This window comes from Temnothorax americanus, unplaced genomic scaffold (genome assembly GCF_048541705.1).
Source record: "Temnothorax americanus isolate GAGA-0224 unplaced genomic scaffold, ASM4854170v1 Scaffold97, whole genome shotgun sequence".
Classification (NCBI taxonomy): Eukaryota; Metazoa; Arthropoda; class Insecta; order Hymenoptera; family Formicidae; genus Temnothorax; species Temnothorax americanus.
This window is the reverse complement of record NW_027509820.1, coordinates 3381-25032: the sequence shown is the minus strand read 5'-3', so window position 1 is coordinate 25032 and position 21652 is coordinate 3381. Positions and strand designations below refer to the sequence as shown.

General features: G+C 39.4%; 1 protein-coding gene and 2 pseudogenes across 3 annotated transcripts; 1 reads left to right on the top strand and 2 right to left on the bottom strand.

The window, feature by feature from the left end:
• Positions 1–2174: 2174 nt before the first annotated feature.
• On the bottom strand, positions 2175–3673 carry LOC143908504 (uncharacterized; annotated as a pseudogene).
• A 1099-nt stretch (positions 3674–4772) lies between these two features.
• LOC143908505 (uncharacterized) lies at positions 4773–15982 on the bottom strand. Of its 2 annotated transcripts, XM_077426190.1 has the most exons (3): positions 14968–15982; positions 5778–7362; positions 4773–5613 (listed from the first exon to the last, which is right to left on the bottom strand). In XM_077426190.1, exon 2 carries the CDS (start codon positions 7082–7084, stop codon positions 5825–5827), a length of 1260 nt encoding a protein of 419 aa, XP_077282316.1. In that variant the 5' UTR covers positions 7085–7362; positions 14968–15982; the 3' UTR covers positions 4773–5613; positions 5778–5824. The 2 variants fall into 2 exon arrangements, with proteins under 2 accessions (XP_077282316.1, XP_077282315.1); XM_077426189.1 differs by having other exon boundaries at positions 4773–7362.
• LOC143908506 (uncharacterized) lies at positions 8732–14956 on the top strand (annotated as a pseudogene). The gene is made up of 2 exons (XR_013260167.1): positions 8732–11711; positions 11799–14956. The product of XR_013260167.1 is annotated as an uncharacterized LOC143908506 (transcript).
• Positions 15983–21652: the final 5670 nt, after the last annotated feature.

The following is a 21652-nucleotide window of genomic DNA, read 5'->3' as shown; positions in this document are numbered from 1 at the left end:
CCCTTTTTTTCAAGATGGCGGCCAAAGCACACCACGGGGGAGATCAAAAACATAGTATGTCATTACTGACACCCAAACAAAGCGATTAAAATTTTTTGCAGCTTTGTCCTAATTAGTCGATTTTCAAATGTACTTGCCGACTGGACTAAGTAGCCGGGTTCGAATCCCGCTAAGCCACTGAGAATTTTCTCAAGAAAAATGCTGCCCCCCATTTAGCGGATAAAGGTATCTCTAGGTGGAAACCTGGGTTCTGTCTTTTGGAAGAGACGTTAAACCGTTGGTCCAAATAGAAAGGAAATGGTAAAAGGAAGTTGATGAAATGATAGGGTTGGGTACGTCCCTTCAAAACGCTCTTTAAGGCCTCCTCGGAGTATATAAAGTATAAATCTTTATCTTTATCTTTTATTTTTATAAAAAAAAGACAGCGTTTTCCACACCTAATGTACATTACGAATTTAACCGATTGCTTTTCGGACTAAAGAACGCGCCAAGGACTTTTCAGCGTGCAATACTAGCAGTACTAATGGGATTAGAAGATATTAAATGTCTCGTTTATCTTGACGATGTTGTAATAGGTATACGGAGCAACTTCGGCCGAACACAACAGGCGTCTAATCGAACTACTACAGCGATTACGAAAATATCGTTTAAAACTTCAACCCGATAAGTGCGAATTCTTGCGCAAAGAAGTATCATATTCAGAGCACATTACTTCAGAAAACGGAATACTACCAAACCCTGCCAACATACAGTCCAGACTTTTCTCGGATTGCTAGATACTATCAAAAATGTATCTAAAATTTTTCTAAAATTGCAAAACTTTTAACAAAACTATTGAGAAAGGGGGAAAAATTTGTTTGGATAGCCGAACAACAAATGGCGTTCGAAATTAAGGGGTCATGCCTAGTCAGGAAACCGAAAAATAGGTGATTTTTGAGAATTTTTTAGGCATAAACTATAAGACTTGTTTAAAATTAGGTTGGTCTATGTGAGAGAATATATTTTTATAAATGTAACATAATTTTTTAAATAAAAAATAATAATTAAAAAAGATACGGCTATCCTCCTGAAAGCCTTTTTAAAAAACTGGTTTTGCGGTGACCACTACTGCTCGGATCTGGATCATCTGAAATCAAAAAACTAAAAAGATTCTGTTAGTATATGAATATATCTTGTTTGTGAACGAAGGATTTTTTGAAAAAATAATTTTTGACAAAATGGCGGCCGTTTTAAGGAAACATGCAATTTTTCGGGCTCTTAATTTTTCGTTTTTCTTCAAAAAAAAAAGTTTTTATTAAAAAAAAACCCTTCATTCACGAACAAGCCCATGATACACAGAATAAGTACGAAATAGTATATTACACTACAAGGGCAGAAAGTTTGAGATTCCTGCACTGCGCGCCATCGTGCTCGAAGCGAAACCGAGAGCATGATGGCGCGCAGTTCAGGGCTCTCAAACTTTCTGCCCGTGTAGTGTATACTATTTTTCTTGCTGCCTGGTCGAAAGTACGGAAGAATGACATGTGTGTGTTGAAGATATTGATGCCTGCCCCGACATTTGCCGCACGAGCGAAGCGTGTGCTGCTGGTCGGGGGCAGGCATCAAATCAAATGCATCTATAAATAAAAAGGTATAAATACATTTTAATTAAAGGAATTGTTTTTGGTGACTTCTTTTTCATCTGCTGACTCGCCAGATGATGGTTCATGCATTTTCTTATTTTTATTTTTATTACACTAATCACAATCACTTTCTGAATAGAATTTACTAATAAACATTATCATTGACTAACTGTAAACAAATTTTTAGGTTATACGAGTGAAAGTAAAAGTAGAGGTTGGGGCGATGTGAATTGGGTTTGTGGTAATATTGTGGTAGGGATCTTGTCATATATTGAGTGCCAGTGCACGCAACTAAGTTTTTACTCCTGCTATTCTAGATGGCGCGCATGTAGTTTAACCAAGGCATAAAAATGAGACTTTCTGCCGTGGAACCGGGGCCGAAAGTATGTACTTTCGACCGAGGTAGTAAGAAAAAGTTTTAGGATTGCTTTAACGGTTCTCAAGATATCGTGGTCACCGCACGGGGACTTTTTCGAAAAATGTAATTTCGAGAAAAACGCGTTTAAAGTTTGCGGTCTAGTTATCAGTAGAGTATAATTTAATTTTTTTAACTTACACAGAATCATCGATTCTAGGCCCATAAAATAAGCCTTCTGCTGCCGAAGCCACCTCCAAAGCATCAATTTTCTCCTGTCTACGACGCTTTCTGGCTTCTCGTGTATTTTCTTGCGCACGGCGCTTGGCAGTGGCGACGCGTTCTTGGTCTTCATCTGCCACGAATGCATGGGCATTTGGGCCAGTAGAAATTCCCATCGCTTGCATTATTTGTAACATAGCTTTTGAGCCTTCGTTAAAAACACAAGCTGACACATATGCAGCTATTTCAATTGGTATTAAGCCGCTTGGAAAAATTTTTGGACTGATTTTCCAAATCAGTTGATTATAACTTTTGTTGTTATTTTGCGTGAATCCACCAACACATCAATTTAATAACTCTTGTTTACTCAAGTTCTTGTAAATTGGCTTGATGGCCGTCAAAACATTAGTCGGCAAAGCGTCGTAGGTGTGTATAAAACTTTTTATTTTTCGCTTCTGATTGCTTGGTAACTCTGCGTACGAGCGCTGCTATTCGCACCACGATTCCGCTCCCGCCGGGCAGAGGTTATGTTTCGGATTTTTGTTTGTTGAACTGTAGTGATCATATGTAGCCTATAATTTCTACGTATAGCTAAACCATAATAAACTGTTAACTTATCGATCATTTTACCGGTTAGTTGGCCTTTGCCGCCGAGCTTTTTATTTTTTTTTTTACACTCACGTAATCGCGTGCCCAATCTCTTTTGGACGTGACCGATGCATTCTTTTTTATTTACAGTAATGTCTTCATAAGGCGCGGCATTTAAAATACCGGAGTACGTTTTTGAATCACCGTCTCCGATGTAGTTCTCGTACTTGACACCGTGCAGAGTTTCGGAACGCTTGAACATTTCAACAATCGCCTCGACCTCCATTTTACCGGATGATTCCTCGTGATTCGCCGTGCATTCGGCTTCATGATTTTCGAGCCAATCTTCATATTCAGAAGTATTCTGTTTTTTATTCCAAACTTCACACATTTTACAATAAACACTTTTTACCATGACATCGAGCATTTTACCGCTATAATAACCAATTATAGAAGTGACACTAAACAGAGATGTAAAACCTCGCTTTTTCCATGTTTCGTCCCCTGAAACAGTTAATTCTGTATTATCCTGTCCAACGGTTTACTCCATTTTTTCTTTAGCAGTTTTTTCAAAAAGCACATCACGAACAGTTTTATCGCACGAGTGAATGTGCTTTAAAATGATTTCATAGGTCGTGTGATAGAAAAACTTCGGCATATCCATGAGTCCACAAAACTTTTGAGCACCTTTTAGTCCTAAACCAGGAACTCTCATCGTAAATATAAAACGTCTATTAATTTTGTAAGAGTGATTTATAAAATTGCACAAAGGAATTTTCTGTGGCCGGCACTGATCACATAAAACAACAATTTTAAATCCTAGTCCCCGAGTACTGGCTGTCTGAAACTTTATATCACTATTGCATTTTTTGCATTTTACAAGCATTGCGATAGCCGAAAATACAGAAACAAAATTGATAATTCTATATTCTATAAAATTATCTTGCGGCACCACGATCTTTTTCTGCAACTTGATTTTTTTCTAGATGCACTAAAACTTACTTCGTTTATTTCCGCTGTCTTGAAAGATTGTTTTCGCTTTTTTGACCTTGATTTGCGCGCTCCTAGCAGTGCTCTTTTGATTCGTGTGACTTTTTCATTTGAATTCATCGTGAAAAATGAAGCAAACACGTGAAAATTAAAGCAAAATACAGCAAAATCGAAGTAGGGCCGACCTTGAGCGCGCAGCTGCTGCGCGCTGCTTGCTGCCGCGCGCTATCTGTTCTCGGAGCAGTATGTTCAAATTCGCATAACTTTGTCAATTTTTGTTTGATTGATATGAAATTTTCAGAAAACATTTTTGAAATGGCGTACTTCTAGAATATGCAAAAACCTAAAAATCGATTTTTTTCGACTTTTCTAACTAGGCATGACCTCTTAAAGGAAAAACCAACTACTGCACTTATATTAAATTACCCAGATTTTAGTCAAGAGTTTTTATTAACTACAGACGCATCCGACTATGCAACCGGAGCCGTGTTATCACAAGGGCCAGTACAGGACAAAACAGGCCGATAGCATGCGCCAGTAGAGTATTAAACAAGGCGGAGCAAAGTTATAATACAACGGAAAAAAAAATTATTAGCCATCGTATGAGCCGTAAAACATTTCCGACTTTATGTGTATGGAACGAAATTTAAAATAATTACTGATCATAGACCATTAATATGGTTATTTAACGTAAAAGACCCCGGCTCGAGATTAATTAGATGGAGACTTAAGCTGGAAAAATACGATTATGAGATTGTCCACAAGACAGAAAAAATGAATGTGAACGCTGACGCATTGAATCGAAACCCGATAGTGGAGGACTCACAAGTAAATAACGTTCATCAAGAAGAAATGCCGAGAGAATACTCGGAAGAAGATAAATTGCAAATATTACACGAATATCACGACTTACCTATGGGAGGACACCAGGGACTCACAAGAATTTTAATCGAATCCAATTAACTCACAATTGGAATGAACTTACTAAGGATGTCCAAGATTATATTGTTGCGCTCGACCGCGCGTTCGCCGCACAATCACTCACTTTCACACTCGCGGCGCGTGTCACGACACTCTCGCACAAATAAGATGACTCGTTTAGAAGATCAGTAGCTCTTTATTACGACTCCCGGTATAATAGAGGAGCTCGGGACGACACGTCCGAACGAGACGCGTCCCAGAGTAAATCTGAACATCTGGTATAACAGGAAAATCAATAGATAATAGAGCATCACGCAATCAATGTTAGTAAACAAGCATCCGTCACTAAGGACGGTTCGCGACGCGACATCAAATGACGGGCGACTCGCATATACGCGCGACACGAGGATAGCACGGGCGCAACACTACCCCCCTTTTTCCAAGATTGTCGCCCCAGACAATCCGGGAGGGTAGTCAACGGTAGCTTCTTTTGTGCGCCCCAGGGCGCCGAAACAGTCCTTGCCCTCCTCGAGCTGCTGCTCCAAGTTACCGGGCTCTGCTTCTCCTGGCCCCCGGTAGCCGCACGCCAGTCTCCTCCCGAACCTCTTTTGGGGCGAGCTGGCCAGGCTCCCCCTCCACGGTCCGAAGTCGACTTCTGCTCCGCTCCCCGGCGTATCCCTCGCTGTCGGCTTCCCACGACGCCGACCCAAATCTTCAGACAAGGGGGGGAAACTCGCGTGGACCCAACGTCTTTTCAGACACCCCGAGTCTCTGCCTCAGCATTTGCTCAACGTCCCACGGGAAAACCACGCTCAAAAACCGTGGGCGAGGCAGTCTTCTTAAAAAAAACTTCCTTCGAGGAGTCTTCGGCCGATGTTCTGCCAAGGTCCCCTCTTCGAGCACCACTGACTCCCTCTAGGAAAAGAACATTAAACGCAGTAACGGAAAACCAAACATTAAAACATTAAAGAAAAACCAGAACCCATTTCCTCAGAATATTTATTAATCATTTATTTCAAAAACTTTATAATAGAAATCTTTCTTAATGTTAGAATCAAAATGTTCAAAATGAACAGTACCGACTTTCGGGGAATTTTCCACAAAAGTTGAGCCCACCCTACAAAGCTCAACTAAATCGCGTTTCCCTCAGGGCATTCTGACCGGAAATGCCCGGTTTTTCCGCACGTCCAACACTCCCCCGGCCGGCGCCAAATTTGCTGCCTCGCCAATTCCCTTTCGGGCCCTTTCCCTCCTTATTCCTTTCCTCAGTCTTCCCTCCGACATCGCGTTCCTCATTCTTCACCAAATTTCCATCTCCCTTTTTCACAAAATTCTTGTTTAAATTCTCCCTGTATCTCTCCGAATTATCCCCCTGGATAACTTTGAGCGCTTTAGCCCTTTCAACGGCCAGAATTAAGGAGGTTATTCCCTCCATTTGAAGCGCTCGCCGAATAAAATTATCGGAAACTGCCGTAATGAATTGCGCACAAGCGATTTTATCGCGAAGCTCATATGGGCACTCGGGGTACGCCAGGCGTGAAAGTTTGTCAATTTCGGATCCGAATGTCGCCAAATCCTCCCCGAATTTTTGTTTACGGCTCGTAAACACGACGTAATAATTCTGTGATTGTCGTCCCTCCCCGAAGCGCAACTCAAGTTTTGTTTTAAGTTCCGCGAAATCTAACCGCTCGACATCTTGAACCGTTTCCAAAACCGAGCGTGCCTTTCCCCTCAGACTCGAAGCCAACGCGATCGTTTTTGTGGCGTCATCCCAATGGTTCGCACGCGCAATCAAACTCAATTGCGAGAAATATTCCTGTAACGGGGTCGTTCCGTCGTACGTGTCGGGTTTTAGTTTATACCCCAGGTCGGCACTCGCGACCGCGACACTATCACTCGCGTGTATTCGCGTTCCCACGCCGCTCGAGTTCAAGTCTCTATCCCCCGCATGCGCGACTCGCGCTACCACGGCGCTCGGGATCGCGCCCCTTTCGCTCGCGTACGCGTCTCGCGTCCCCGCGCCGCTCGGGATCGCGTCCCCCTCACTCGCGTGCGCGTCTTGCGCTTCCGCGCCGTTCGAGATCGCGACACTTCCGCGTATGACCCGCGCCCCCGCGCCGCTCGCGACTCGCGTCCCCGAGTCCCCAGTTACTCTATTATAAGAGTGACTTAGCTGAGTGTTGTTGGAGATAATCCCGCGGAGACGGCAGAGCTCCTCCTCCTGGCGGCGGAACGTCTCCGCATAGTCGCGCTCTCTACGTGCGTGTTCCTCGCGCATCAAACGAATCTCTCCTATGACGGCCTGGAGAGTCACAATTTCCGCTGACGTCTCCGTAGCGCCCGACTGCGGAGTCGCTTTCCTCAGCCGCTTCCTGGTGCTGGGCATGGCCGTCGTATCCTCGCTCGTCCGATCCTCGCTCGTCCGATCCTCGCTCGTCCGATCAATCCGTTCGATCCCGGACGAGCCCCCAAAATGTTGCGCTCGACCGCGCGTTCGCCGCACAATCACTCACTTTCACGCTCGCGGCGCGTGTCACGACACTCTCGCACAAATAAGATGACTCGTTTAGAAGATCAGTAGCTCTTTATTACGACTCCCGGTATAATAGAGGAGCTCGGGACGACACGTCCGAACAAGACGCGTCCCAGAGTAAATCTGAACATCTGGTATAACAGGAAAATCAATAGATAATAGAGCATCACGCAATCAATATTAGTAAACAAGCATCCGTCACTAAGGACGGTTCGCGACGCGACATCAAATGACGGGCGACTCGCATATACGCGCGACACGAGGATAGCACGGGCGCAACAATATAAATAAATGCGAATACTGTTAAAAAAATATAAACTGAGCAGAAAAACGAAAATGCCTTTATCAATTACGGATACTCCACAAAGACCATTCGAATAATGCGCCCTTGACATTGTAGGACCACTAATTATTGCAAATAGCAGAAATAAATATATTTTGACATTCCAAGATAGCTTGACGAAATTTAGTAGAGCAATTTATCGTTGAAAATCAAGAAGCAGCCACAGTCGCGAAAGTTTTTGTTATTAAAATCGTGTTAGAACACGGAATACTGGAGAAAGTACTCACGGATCAGGGCACGAATTTTACTAGTGAAATGTTCAAAAACGTATGTAAATTATTAAAAATTGAAAAGATACAAACGACAGCTTATATATCATCCAGAAAGTAACGGAGCATTGGAGCGATTGCATCGCACATTAGCCGAATATTTGAGACACTATATAAATGAAGATTAAACAAATTGGGATGAATGCTGCCCTACGCGATGTTTACATATAATACAACTCCCCACACCACGACAGGTTTTACACCGTTCGAGTTAGTTTACGGTCACCAAGCTATATTACCGATAGCGTTAACGAAACCTCCAAAACTTACGTATACCTACGATAATTACGCGCAAGAATTTCGAGAAAAGATACGCGCAACAAACGAAATAGCGAGAGAACACATCGAGCAAGAAAAAATTAAAGCAAACCGACAGTATGATAAAAAAGCAAATATAGAAATATATAAAGCAGGGGATTAAGTATTATTATTTGATGAAATGGTTCGGCGAGGAAGATGAAAGAAGTTAGAATCGCAGTGAATAGGACTGGACGAGAAATCCGGCCACGGAAGCCTCGCAGCAAGGAAGATCCGCGGGAGGCCAAGGCACGGGACCGAGCTCGGATCCCCGGGACCGGCGCGAGAACGCCGATCGGTTCACCTCGCCCAAGCCCGGCACGTCAGTCAAACCCGCTTCCCGACCAAGCCCGACACGCCCCGCTCCTCATAGTCAATCCTTATTCCGAAGTTACGGATCCAATTTGCCGACTTCCCTTACCTACATTAGTCTATCGACTTGGCAGTGGATTTTCCATAGTAATGGAAAAAATTAATAACGTAAATTATACAATTAAAAAAAAACGAAAAATGTTACGCGTACACGCGAACAGACTAAAGGCTTTTATCGAAAATTAGAAACAAAAATAGATAAAACAACCCTACCTTACTAGGGCCTAGAAGCACCGTGCCCGCCACTGATTCCCTGTCGTCGAAAGGCCCTTTGGAAATCACGAATGCGCCGTCCCAGCCGGTGCAAAAAATACTCGTACCAATCCCAGTATCCCGGAGCATCCTCATCCTCCTCTCATAGACGAGGCAACTCCTCTATTTTCGCGAACTCCTCGCCAAACTTAAGGCTCCTGGTCCCTGAGCCGAGAACTCTGCGTTGACGGTGGCGACGTACCGTTGCGGCAGAAATAAGAACTTTCTCCAATGGAGAATTCTGTCCTTTGTAACATGTTGACAACCTATTTTGTCGTGTGTATGCTATTTCTTTATTATTCACTCTGTACTTGTGCTCTAACGTTTAACGTATTCGTAAAAATCGTAAAATTGACCGAAAAGTAACCCAGGTAGCAGAGTGATGTCAAATGACGTATTAATTCCGTCTTAATGACGTCCTCTAACGTCCTCTAACGTTATTAAGACGTCTTTAGACGTCATCTTACTACCTGGGAAGATTTGCATGCGGAAGGAACGTTTTTACTTCTTTTTGATAGTCGTTAAACGGCTGTTTTCCCGTATGTTTAGGCTTTGTTTTATGGCTGTTTGTTTATTGTCGAGGAAAAAGGATAGTTTTCGGTCAATTTCGGAAGTGTTCTGAAACGATCTATAGTGGTGTTTTATTGAAATGTCTTTTTATTTGAAAATGGCATGCACGACAAAATTGGGTGTTTTTCTCGCCTCGATAGTAAGAATTCAAAATGGCCGCGGTGACCATCCAGGAGCTTTAAACTCGAGGTTGAGTACTTTGGACGCACTGGGCATACCGTAACAGAATTGGCAAAAAAAAATTTCACTTTGCTTGATGGATAGAAGTAGACTGAAGCCAGAACTCGTCAAAGAAATTACGAGAGTAGCGATTCGCTGACAGCCGCTGTCAGCAAAAGAAAAGATAAAATAAAAAATTCCAAGAAAGTATTCTTATTACAGGATACCTATTATCATCCTACACTTCGCAGGAGAAATAACACCTGAACCGATACCACACCGTACGAGGTGACACCGTTTAGCGACGAACCTGGAATTTACTTCGAGAAAATCGGAACCATGAAACTAAAGGAAGCAACGTGGAAATTAGCGATACGCATAGACGTAACCGCATTAAACATTAGACATCAACAGCTACAAAGATATCTAGGTCACACCGAAAAACTTTGCAATTATGCCATGGGAGATATAAAAAATACATGTCAGATTGCTGTCCGAATTACTAAAAGAGAAAATGATAGAATGACACACGCCTTGGAACATCTACAAATAATTTACAAATTACCCGTAAATAAACGAAGCTTAATCGATGTCATCGGTCAAATAAGTAAAACTTTATTTGGCACCAGGGATGCTAAAGATGCAAAAATAATAAACGAGTAAATACAAATACTGAATAATTAGCAACAAACGCTACAGCACGCAGCGAAGAACCAACTGAAGATCATCAACTCCACAATAGGCCATATAGAAAAATTAGAACAAACGTTTTCACATAACAAAAATTTGCTGGCTAACGTTACAAGGAAATTGTAAGACCAATTTATACACCGAGAGGAAATAGATGAACAATTACTAATGATAACCGCTATCCTAACTGACCTTACGACAGACATAAACGATATTACAGACTATTTAACATATACAAAAAATAACATTTTACTTACACGCGTACTTCCAATAAAAAATATAATTGTAGAATTAAAAGAAGCAACCTCACACTTAACCAGAGGACTTCCCATTTAAAATTCAGACAGAAAATTGGAACACTATCCAAAAATATGTAGACGTAAACGCGTATTACGACAATTCAAACGACAATTCACATTTCAAATTTATACTATTCTCGCGTTTCCTATAGTAGCTTATCCGGTATACGAAATTATAAAAATTATACCCGTACCAATATACACAACGACCATAATGTATTTACATTTCTAGAACCTTCATAAACCCTATTAGAAATTAATTGAGAAAATCATAATTATATAATATTTAAAAAAAGCGATTTAAATAAATGTACGCGAGAAAATACCAAATTTATATGCGATCAAAATTTTCCTATGTATTTTATAACTGCGAATGCACCAAGCAAGGTGCAACTTTTTGTAAAAGTGTCTAGATACATAGAAAACCGTAGACAACGTCACATCTTCACAAATGTAACATTTTGGATAACATTAGCTGTTCAAAATACCGCGTTATCGATATAGGGACAGTGGTGTACTGCCATCTGTTAGAATTTCAGAGTCACCAATCGAGTCCGTGAAAAGCTCTAGCGGGACCGATGCGGGCCCTTAGGGCCAATTTCACCAACCACAGTTAGCTTAACCGATGGTTAAAGTTAGCAGAATTGACCATTAGAAATGAATCCACCCTGCTTTCTATTGGTCAATCCTGCTAACTTTAACCGTCGGTTAAGCTAACTGTGGTTGGTGAAATTGGCTCTTAGTACCTTGAGTAGAAGGCGTTGCGCGCGCGCACCGGCGCAACCATGCGACCATGCGGCAATGTAGCGCCACCCGACTTTCGGCTTCTTTACGGAAGCGAGGTTGTTCGCGAGCAAGAGCGCGTCCATTGCGGATCGGCTTCTTGAAGCGACAAGTCACGCGTAATTTTGCTCTGTTGATTAAATCTCATTGCGTAATCAGATTCACTGATTTGATATACCGTCTCGTAGTTGTGCTCGGTATTCGATTAATCAAGAGGAAGCTTATATAGAGACTAGATTCAGCCTACGTCTACGTACACGATACGAATGGAAAGGAGAGGCATCCACCGTTCATATTGCAAGGGAAAGATGTCCGCCATTGCAGCCAAGCCAAAAGACGACGGCAATTCAGAGGCCATAAATATTTATTATCCGCTTCATGAAACAAAGATTCGCAGTCCTCCAGTACGGAGAATACTTCCACAAGAAGTGGAAGTCCCGACAAAGGTAACTCTCGTTGTTCTGAGTCAATAGAATCGGTGATCACTTTTAGTGGCTAAAGTTCATTAGCTGAATGACGATCCTTGATTACAGAACATTTTGAGAGCTTTTATTATTCATTCTGGATGGAGATCACGAAATGTGAGCCCTTGAAATTGTCGGGCATTTCGATCTCATCTCCGAGCCTTTGCAATATTATCGGTGAGGCCGGACGAGAAGAGTTTTTCTCTTGCTTTTGAGTACTCAAATTTTTCTATGGTTGCAACCACGCGTTAATGTACTGTATCTTCTATGAGTAACGTAAATCGAATGTGTCTTCTATCAGTAACGTAACTCGAATATGGCTTATATCAGTAGCGTAAATTTACGGTGTCTTTTATCCGTAACGGCTTTATCTTCTGTAAATATTACTTTCGTTCTGTATTACATTGCGTTAACTCAATAATTCAATAACGATTCTACCATATTCAATAAGATTTCTCTTCTTTCAAGTTAATATATTGCGACCGTAATGCGAGCGGTTTATTATAAAACTTAACAAGTATATTTCTAGTGATACTGTTCAATTCATTATTATGGCGAATACGATGTTGCTACGTTGCAATGTTTGATATGGTTTTAAGGCGTTATATATAACATTATTCATTAATGGATTTATGCGTTTTTTTGATTCAAGTACATTTCCTTTCTTAATATTCGATAATATTTGCGACAATTATATCTTGATAAAATTATCGAATTCACTTGTGAATTATCTAACAATCTAAAATTAGTTATTCATTAATTTCTGCTACTGTCCATCCGAAATGGAATAAATGTAAAATCAAAATCACGCATTATTCCAGTATTTATACCTAAACATGTATTTTACTTATTTGCACTTGTAATTGCATTTATGGTGTTTTACTTTGTTTTCATTAATGGTCACTTCAACTTTGTTGCGACATTCAGGAACTCACTTAACACTTGAAACAATTCAATGTTTTGAAGAAGATTCTACGTTCTTAATTAAAATCTAATATAATCTTTCTTTCAATAACCAAATTGAAACAAACAACGCTCCTGAGGAAATTCATATTAAGTAAAGTGAATTGGCCATTAATCCTCTTATGAACTTCGATTTATATTATGTCTGATTCATGTGTTTTATCCGTTATGTGATTTATGATATTGAAAAATTGTTCTTTATGATTTATTGGAATATTACATATTTAATGATTTATCTAATGCTTTGATAATTTTCTGCAAAATATACTGCGCGATAAATACATTAACTAAACTGTTTGAATAATTTCGAATTCTTGTATCCTTAACACCAATACTAGCCCACGATCCTATCGGGACGTATACATTAGCCGAACTTCAAACATAGTTATATTCTATTTCAAAAATATCAGAAATAATAATTTACTGTAATGAACTTCCAAGAAGATTTTAGAAGAAAAATGAAAATGTTCGAGGCACTGGTAGAAAGCGTGGCTATTATACTGGTAGAAAGCGTGGCATTATACGGAGCTGAAATATGGGGGTGGCTATACGAAAGCAGATTAGATGTAATAAAAAGAAAGTATGTTAAATGGATTTTAGAATTGGATAGAAGAACCCCGAATTATATAATATCAGAAGAAGTCAAGATAAAGGAGATAAAAATAAGGGCAATAAGGAGAGTTGTGAGCAAAATAAGGGCAATGAGGAGAAGGATAAACAGTCAGAGAAGAAAATAGTTCAAGCATGTATAAAGGATCTAGAGAGGAGCAGACCAAGGAAAGAAGAAAGTAATTGGGAAAAAAAGAGAAGAGAACTGATAGAGAGGGCAGGAATGGAGAAGGAGTAGCTGAGGAGAGAAATGGAGGCAGGGGACCGGGAGGCGGCGGAGAATCTCGTAAAGAGAATAGAGGAAAAGGAGAAGGAGGAGAGACAAATAAAGATAAACGAGTCAAGATACAATAGTATCTATAAAGAGATTTTAACAGAGGAGTTACCAAAGTATTTAATAGGAAAGAAGAAGAAAAAGGATAGAATGTTGATAGCCAGATACAGATGCGGGAGTGAGGTGAAAGGCAGCGAACATTGGAGAGAGGAAGAGGATAGAAGATGCAGAATATGCCAAAAAGAAGAGAAAAACATAGAACATATATTAAAAGAATGTGAAGCGACAAAAAGCGAGATATAGTTAAAAGAATTTTTAGGAGAGGAAGGAAAAAGACTAGAAGTAATGAAATGGATAGAAAAAGTTAGAAAAGAGGTGGAAAAAAGGGAGGGGATGGAGGGAGAAGAGTAGGAAGGGTAATTTAAGGACAGCTAGAATGTTGAATTAGTTTTGGAGTTAGGAGATGATCTAAGTGATATATAATATATATATATGTAAATGAGAAAGTTGTATGAATGTAAATTATGTTATGCGTTTGTAAATTTATGTAAGGGTTGACGGAAGTCATCCTAAGCTGCAAGGCAAGGATTAAAATAAAATTATTATATTATTATGTAATGAACTTCCAGGAAATAAAATTAAAATAGAAAAAACCGGAAAAATAACATTGCGCGATAATTGTAAATTAACTACACCAGATATAACTTTAGAAACTAAAAACCGAATTTATACTAAATATGTACAAATGTATTTACCAGAATTCAATGTAACAAATACCATACAAAAAAGTATAACTATAAACAACAAATTAGAATCCGAAAAAGAAATAAAGTTAGAACCGGTAATCAGAGATCCTTCAGAATTAATAAAATTAAGTTTAAGTTTAGATAAAATTAAAAAAAAAGTGGAAAATAACCAACCAAGCGTTTTTGCAAACAAGAATATTGTATATCCCGTAGGTTCCGCGACCATAATTCTAGCCGTAGTAAGCATAAAGCTCCTTGCACAATGGCAGGCAACAGGCAATAAGAACAGGGAATAGAAATCAGAAATCATGTATAAATGCAAAATAAATAATAACACAGGCAATAGACACACAGTTTCCGTCATGTTGGAAATTCTGTGCCTATTGCCTGTTGCCAATCAATCATAGTATTCGAATTTCTTAGGTTGTAATTAACGATTTTTTGTTACTTCTTGTTCCTATTGCTTGTTGCCTGGCATTGTGCAAGGGGCTTTATAATTGTAATCATTTATATAATAAAGAGAAAAAGAAACCATTAAGAATTTAAAGGGTGAAAGCACACCGTACATATTAGCATATAAGAAAATTAGATTGTAACCTCTCAGGAAAAAAACACGCAAAAATAAATAACGAAAAACTTCGTATACCTAAGTTTTTTTCCGCGGGGGAAGGGATGTTGTGAGCGCACAACGTTATAATGATTAATTAGTGTACTTAGCAACAGCGAGTTTTTGTACTTAGCAACACAATCGATCTTCCGATGCAAACCGACATCGAAACCAGGAGCGTTCAACTTTAGGACGACCGAAAGCGCTGATGCGAAGGTCAGCGCAAAGCGCTGACAACGAGAAGTCAACGCTAACTCGGGTTTTCGAGTTCAAGAGAATCGGCCGGCGATGCGCCGCGTAGCGGGCGCGCGTTGAACTGCCCGGCCGATCGATACCGTGCCGCTGCTCGCGACGCGCGCGCACCGTCGCGCGTTCGTGGCGGACAGTTGACCGCCACAATAATAATACATATATAACAAAAAATTTATACTCCTATTAATTTACTTTTTACTCCCCAAATTTTGCATATAATTTTTACTTCTATCAGAGTCTTGTAACCTCTAAATAAATTATATAAAGTAAATTGGACTTTTTGAACAAAATTTTTTTTTTTAATTTTTGTATTGTAGTAGCTCATATTTAACAGTAAGCACGGTTATTAAATGTTAACAATTTTTTGAAATAATAGCACTATATGCTTTACACGCTGAAACTTAGATTTTTGTTGTGTCGATCTGTGTAATGCTGTGTCACTGTTGGAACATTCCATGTTGATGTTATAATTTCGGCGTAAATCGGGCCGTGCAAACGTAAACGTAGTCAGTGTTACACAGTGTCTCTTGCTGGAAAACACCCACAATTAGCATTGTTATGCTTGCATTGACGAAATTTGCACTCCTCCTCATATAATAGGCGCAACGGCTATCGAGAAACTGCCGTGGTTGTGATATCGTTAGTCGACTGCAGGTGGTGATTCAAAACTTTCGAACGATTGTCTCAAATTTCACACTAATGATTCACATACAAACGTTGACGAGCATTTATGTAACATACTAACATACATACGATCTGTCCGAAAACTATCAAACTCGTCAAACACTGATATATTGTGCTCGTTTCAGAATATCCACAAACCGATTCGGCTGCAACCGTTAAAAGCGACATCCAGCATCATTCTCACCGGATACATTCCTGAAAACGCGTCGAGGTATTCATTTTAATTTCATACCAGGTTATGTGCAATTTATATTTCGTGATTTATATTTCGTATAAAATTCATGTTGTGTGAAAGAATATTTCTTAAATTATAACTTGGCAATAAAAAGCTGAAAGAACGCGAATCATTGCGAATTATTTCATTCTTGTTGGTTCGTGTATAACGCTATATATATTCTGTACATTTTTGGAGTTTATGTTGAATTATCGATTAATTCTTTATGTCTTTTTGATACATATGTATTATTTTGAAAATTTATTATGTTAACCCATACAGCACATGTAGATACTGAGAATATTTGAAGGATATCGCAGCAGTATATTGCGTACCTATATTCTCAAAACATTCGAGATACCTACGCTACATATTTTTTGCGAACATATTGAGAAGATTTCTATGTCCGCCTTTTTCCAGTTCGTAGTATATACTGAGAATATTTCGCAGAATACCACAAGTACTAATATAGAATAAAGGATAGAATGTGCACGGTATATATACTTATTATGTTAGATTAAATTAATAAAATTATGTTCGTTGCCTTTTTTCTGCACTGTGCTACGTGAGATCACTTAAGGATCACTTAAGGAGACTTATAAGCTGATCCACAGCAAACAATATCAAGGTTTAAGCATTTTTATCTGCATCTGCATCTCGCAGCGCCTCGCCTCTTAATTATATTGAACGCGTGAGAATTTTTGATTACGAAAAAGTACGGCACGCGGTAGCCGCGTGGCGGCAGCGCGTGTTACTAGCGTGATGGTAGATTAAGTCAAATTGAGTTTCTATTGGGTGAGTCATTTTAATCGACGCAGGTAAATATCTCGAAAAATATGGAAGATACAGAAAAATGTTTCGGGCAAAAGTTATCTAAAGGGGAACATATAATTCCGATATGACTTATTATGTCGTAGATGTCGTTGTTTTTAAGAAAGGCGACTACATTCTTAAATGAAACTTGATTTTTTCCTTGAAATAAAAGTTGTACATCTCGTTCAGACGTTTTCAAAACACTATAATAAAACCCTTTTTTGTTAAGAATTTCCTGATATTTAAAATTTTATTATATAATATTGTTAAATATAAAATATAAAATATCTCGTGAAGTATTCACTTTTCTATGACTTTACCTTTATTCCCTTATACGTAGAATAATGAAAAGAATAATAATAATAATATTAATTATTACATTTGCACTTTTGCAAAATTAAATGCGTCTATAAAATGCAATCAAATTTTTTAAAATAATTTTTTCTGGTTTTTTTTAATACGACAATTAATTTCTTTTATTATTCTATGTATAAAAGTATGAAGGTAAAGTTATCAAAAAGTGAATACTTTACGAGATATTTATATTCATATTTTATATTAAAAATATTATAACAAAATTTCAAATATCTCTGGAAATTCTTAACGAAAGAGAGCTTTATTATAGTGTTTTGAAAACACTCGACAAGATCTACAACATTTATTTAAAAAAAAAATTCTAGTTTTATTTAAGAAATTAGTCGCCTTTAAAGTTTCTTGAAAATGATGTCATGTGCAACAAGACTCACGTCGGAATCATGTGTCCTTCTTTAGATCATATAACTTTTGTCTGAAATATTTCTATCTTTCATATTTTTCAAGATATTTTTTTGCGTCAAAATGACATACTCTGTAAATTCTGAGTGGTATAAGAAAATTTTTGAAAAATAATATATACTACTGCGAAATATTACAAGTACGTATTAAGAATTTATGAGAAATAATATATTACTAGAGATATTAGGAGTAATATTCGGAAATATTCAGAGTATATTATATACGATACGTATATTTACAGTACGAGTGCAGAAAATTCAAATGATATCATGTGCTGTACGGGACATAACTGGTAAAAAATTTTTGACGTAGAATTACGTCGTTGTCGACAGTAAGTAGGGGGTAACATTGGGAGCACAGATGCAACGAAAACATGCCACACTTTAAACGTTTATATCTTCGAAACTCTAATAATTGTAGAGTAATGATTAATACGTCATTAGATAGCTTATATAGTCCCATTTTCTCTTAAAAGTTTCAAAAGTCTCAAAAAGCTAAATAAGGAAGCCAAACAATATTATATTATAAGCAAATAATTATTCTCAGGTCTTAACCACTTTCAATTTTGGCAATTTAATATCAATTATTGGCAACTTTTCTAATTCCATTATATTCTTCAGTCTTTTCTACCCCTGTTTCATATATAATACTTTAAGATTTGGTTGATTAGGCCCAGCTTTATTATGCTTCTACGTATACGTATTCCTAGCAAATTTTAACGTATGTAATTCAAGAACTAATCAACTACATTTTAAAGAATTATATATGAAATAGGGGTAGAAAAGAATATAATAAAATTAGAAAAAATTGCCAATATAATAAAAAAAAATGTAAAAATTACAAATTTGTACATTTTTTCGCTTAGGGTAACTCCGGTATTTACGCCGCGCGGGGTTTTACGCCGCATATGTCAAAAAAAATAGAAGAAATGAAGGCACTTGCTCGCAATTATTCTGTTATGTGCTTTTATGCCATATTAGTATTGTGTTGTAATTTGAGTTCTTTACTGTTAATATTAACGAAACTGTCGTGAGTTGAATCGATTTCTCACCGTAGTAAGAAGCGCGATTTTGTGTTACGACCTTTTTTTTTTGTTTTGGAGGAAGAGGGGAAATGCCTCGCGCATTCGACCGGGGGCCGGCCCCCGGGGTATGTGGAAAGACATTATTTAGCAAATTACTCAAAATGCTAGGTTCGAGAGTGACGGTAAGGCCGAGTGTTGATTTTTGAATCCTGTTCATGACGATCTTATAAGGCAGACCCCAGGGGTCGTCGTCGAGTGTGGCGATTAGTTCCTGCCACGCCTTCGATTTGGCCCTACGAATTTCTCGCTTTAGCTTCTGATCGGCGAGAACATACGTCGTTTTTTTCCGCTCCGAGATCTCTGGAGTATCCCCAGGACGACCACGAATCCACGCTCGCCTGGTTCTATTAGCCACAGCTCGAAGCGAAGCGATATCCGCGCTCCACCAATACGCGTGGGGACCCCGTCCACGTGGTCGAAGACGAGAAACGGCAGCTTTACAGGCATCGGTAATGCAGCGATGTATCCAACGATCTGGTATCAAATTTATCATGGATTTCTCATCACTAGGAGTAACGGCGCATGTCCATTCAATTGAAGCCCTGTAAAAGTCAACGTCCATCTTCTTGTAATTCCAACGTTCGGAGTGCGGGCGTACATAGGGCCTACTTGTCGAGTCAGTGACGGAGAAAGTAATGTCGAGGTGGTCCGATAGGGACGTAATGTCCTCGCGAACTGACCAATCACGAACACCGCGAGACATGTCAGAGGAGGTCCACGTGAGGTCGATAACGGAGCTACCTTGGTGACCTGCAAATGTGGGTCTACTTCCCACATTCATTAGTCGCAGATCCATTTGTGAAACCCATACTACGTTTACGCGAGCGTTACTTCTGTAGTAACTTTACGATAATTTTTTTCGCGTAAACGGGATTTTTCTTCGCGTAAACGGGATTTTGTAGTAACTTACGATAACTTACTCCGCGTAAACAAGTGATATATCGTAAGTTACTACAGCAGTAACGCTCGCGTAAACGTAGTACCAGTCATTTAATAAATTTCCTTTAAAATTAGTTTGTCTTGAGCCCCAAGAGCGCGCGTGGGGATTAAAGTCGCCACAAACGAGTAGTCTGAAACCTGAAACGGTTGAGCACATGTTCGAAAGTTCGTCTAGAAAGTTCGAATAACCGTTGTAGTCTACATTTGGTGAGACGTAGCATGAAACGAGATGCATACTTCCATATTTGACAATGACCGAATTATGGCCTTGAGCGATCAGAACTGCAGGATAATCCGCAATTCTAGTGTTGATGTACACGGCTGCTAGTCCATTGCGGCTATGAAACCATTGTTGGGAGCTGGGTAATGTAGATGTATATGTTCCATTGGTGATCTCAGGGCGAAAGGAGATACGAGTTAGTGTCGTAGTTCTTCAGTAGATGGCGCTTGTATTTTTAGTTAGTCTGCTCTCTATGTTAGTATGCAGTTATGTCAGTCCGCATAGCGTGGCATAGCGCTCTCGTTAAGTTAACACTGTTCTGTAGACGCACGTATATAATAAAATATTAAAAGTGTTCCTATAATATGATAATACTCTTCTACTCTTTTCTTCCCGGTCAGACACATTTCTCTGTAAAGCCAACAATTAATTTGCAAAATTCTTTCGCAACATAACGTAAAATCACGGAGAGAACCGTCACAATAAGAAATTTTTCAAGAAAACACGAAGTTTAAATGCACAGAAATTTCACAAGTGCGGAGCGCATTCGAGGCACGTCTGTCTCTTACCGCGTATCCAACCAGACTCCCTTTATCTGGAAAAAAAAATCGCCAAAATTTCCTTTAAAGGCTTTTATCTTAACCCAAAATAAAACTTTTTATAAAATTTCATCGAAATTGGAGGTAAACCGTTTTTGGAATCCCACCCCTTATTCCTTCAAACTTTACTTTTTATAAAAAAGAAATGCAAAAGTTATCCTTTTAATTACTTAAAAAATTTTCCTCTTATTATCTTTATGTATTTACAGAGATCATACAAGAGAAAAAAACATAAATGGACATATTTCTATATAATTATTATTATATATAATAATTATTATTATTAATTATTGTTAGTAATTATTATTATATATGGACATATTTATATATAAATATTATTACATATAATTTTTTACTGAAAAGGAATAATGAATTAATATACGTGATAATATAAGTCTTATGTATAAGATCAAAAGTCTTGAACAATAAGAAATATTGTTTGATCCTCTGGAAAGACACGTTTAGATTTTTAGATCTTTACTACTATTATAAAAAATAAAAAAAGTTTACAGAAAAACAAAACAATGCGTTCAAATAAACATTGCGTAAGAAATGCATTAAAAATTTTTTATGAATTTTTTTTTTTAAATTTATATTAAATAAGTTTTCTTTATCTCACACACACACACACACACACACACACACACACACACACACACACACGCACGCACGCACGCACGCACGCACGCACGCACGCACGCACGCACGCACGCACGCACGCACGCACGCACGCACGCACGCACGCACGCACGCACGCACGCACGCACGCACGCACGCACGCACGCACGCACGCACGCACGCACGCACGCACGCACGCACGCACGCACGCACGCACGCACGCACGCACGCACGCACGCACGCACGCACGCACGCACGCACGCACGCACGCACGCACGCACGCACGCACGCACGCACGCACGCACGCACGCACGCACGCACGCACGCACGCACGCACGCACGCACGCACGCACGCACGCACGCACGCACGCACGCACGCACGCACGCACGCACGCACGCACGCACGCACGCACGCACGCACGCACGCACGCACGCACGCACGCACGCACGCACGCACGCACGCACGCACGCACGCACGCACGCACGCACGCACGCACGCACGCACGCACGCACGCACGCACGCACGC

What these genes read in the sequence shown, in the direction of transcription:
- LOC143908505 (XM_077426189.1), bottom strand. Translation starts at nt 7,084, where the DNA reads ATGCCCAGCACCAGGAAGCGGCTGAGGAAAGCGACTCCGCAGTCGGGC.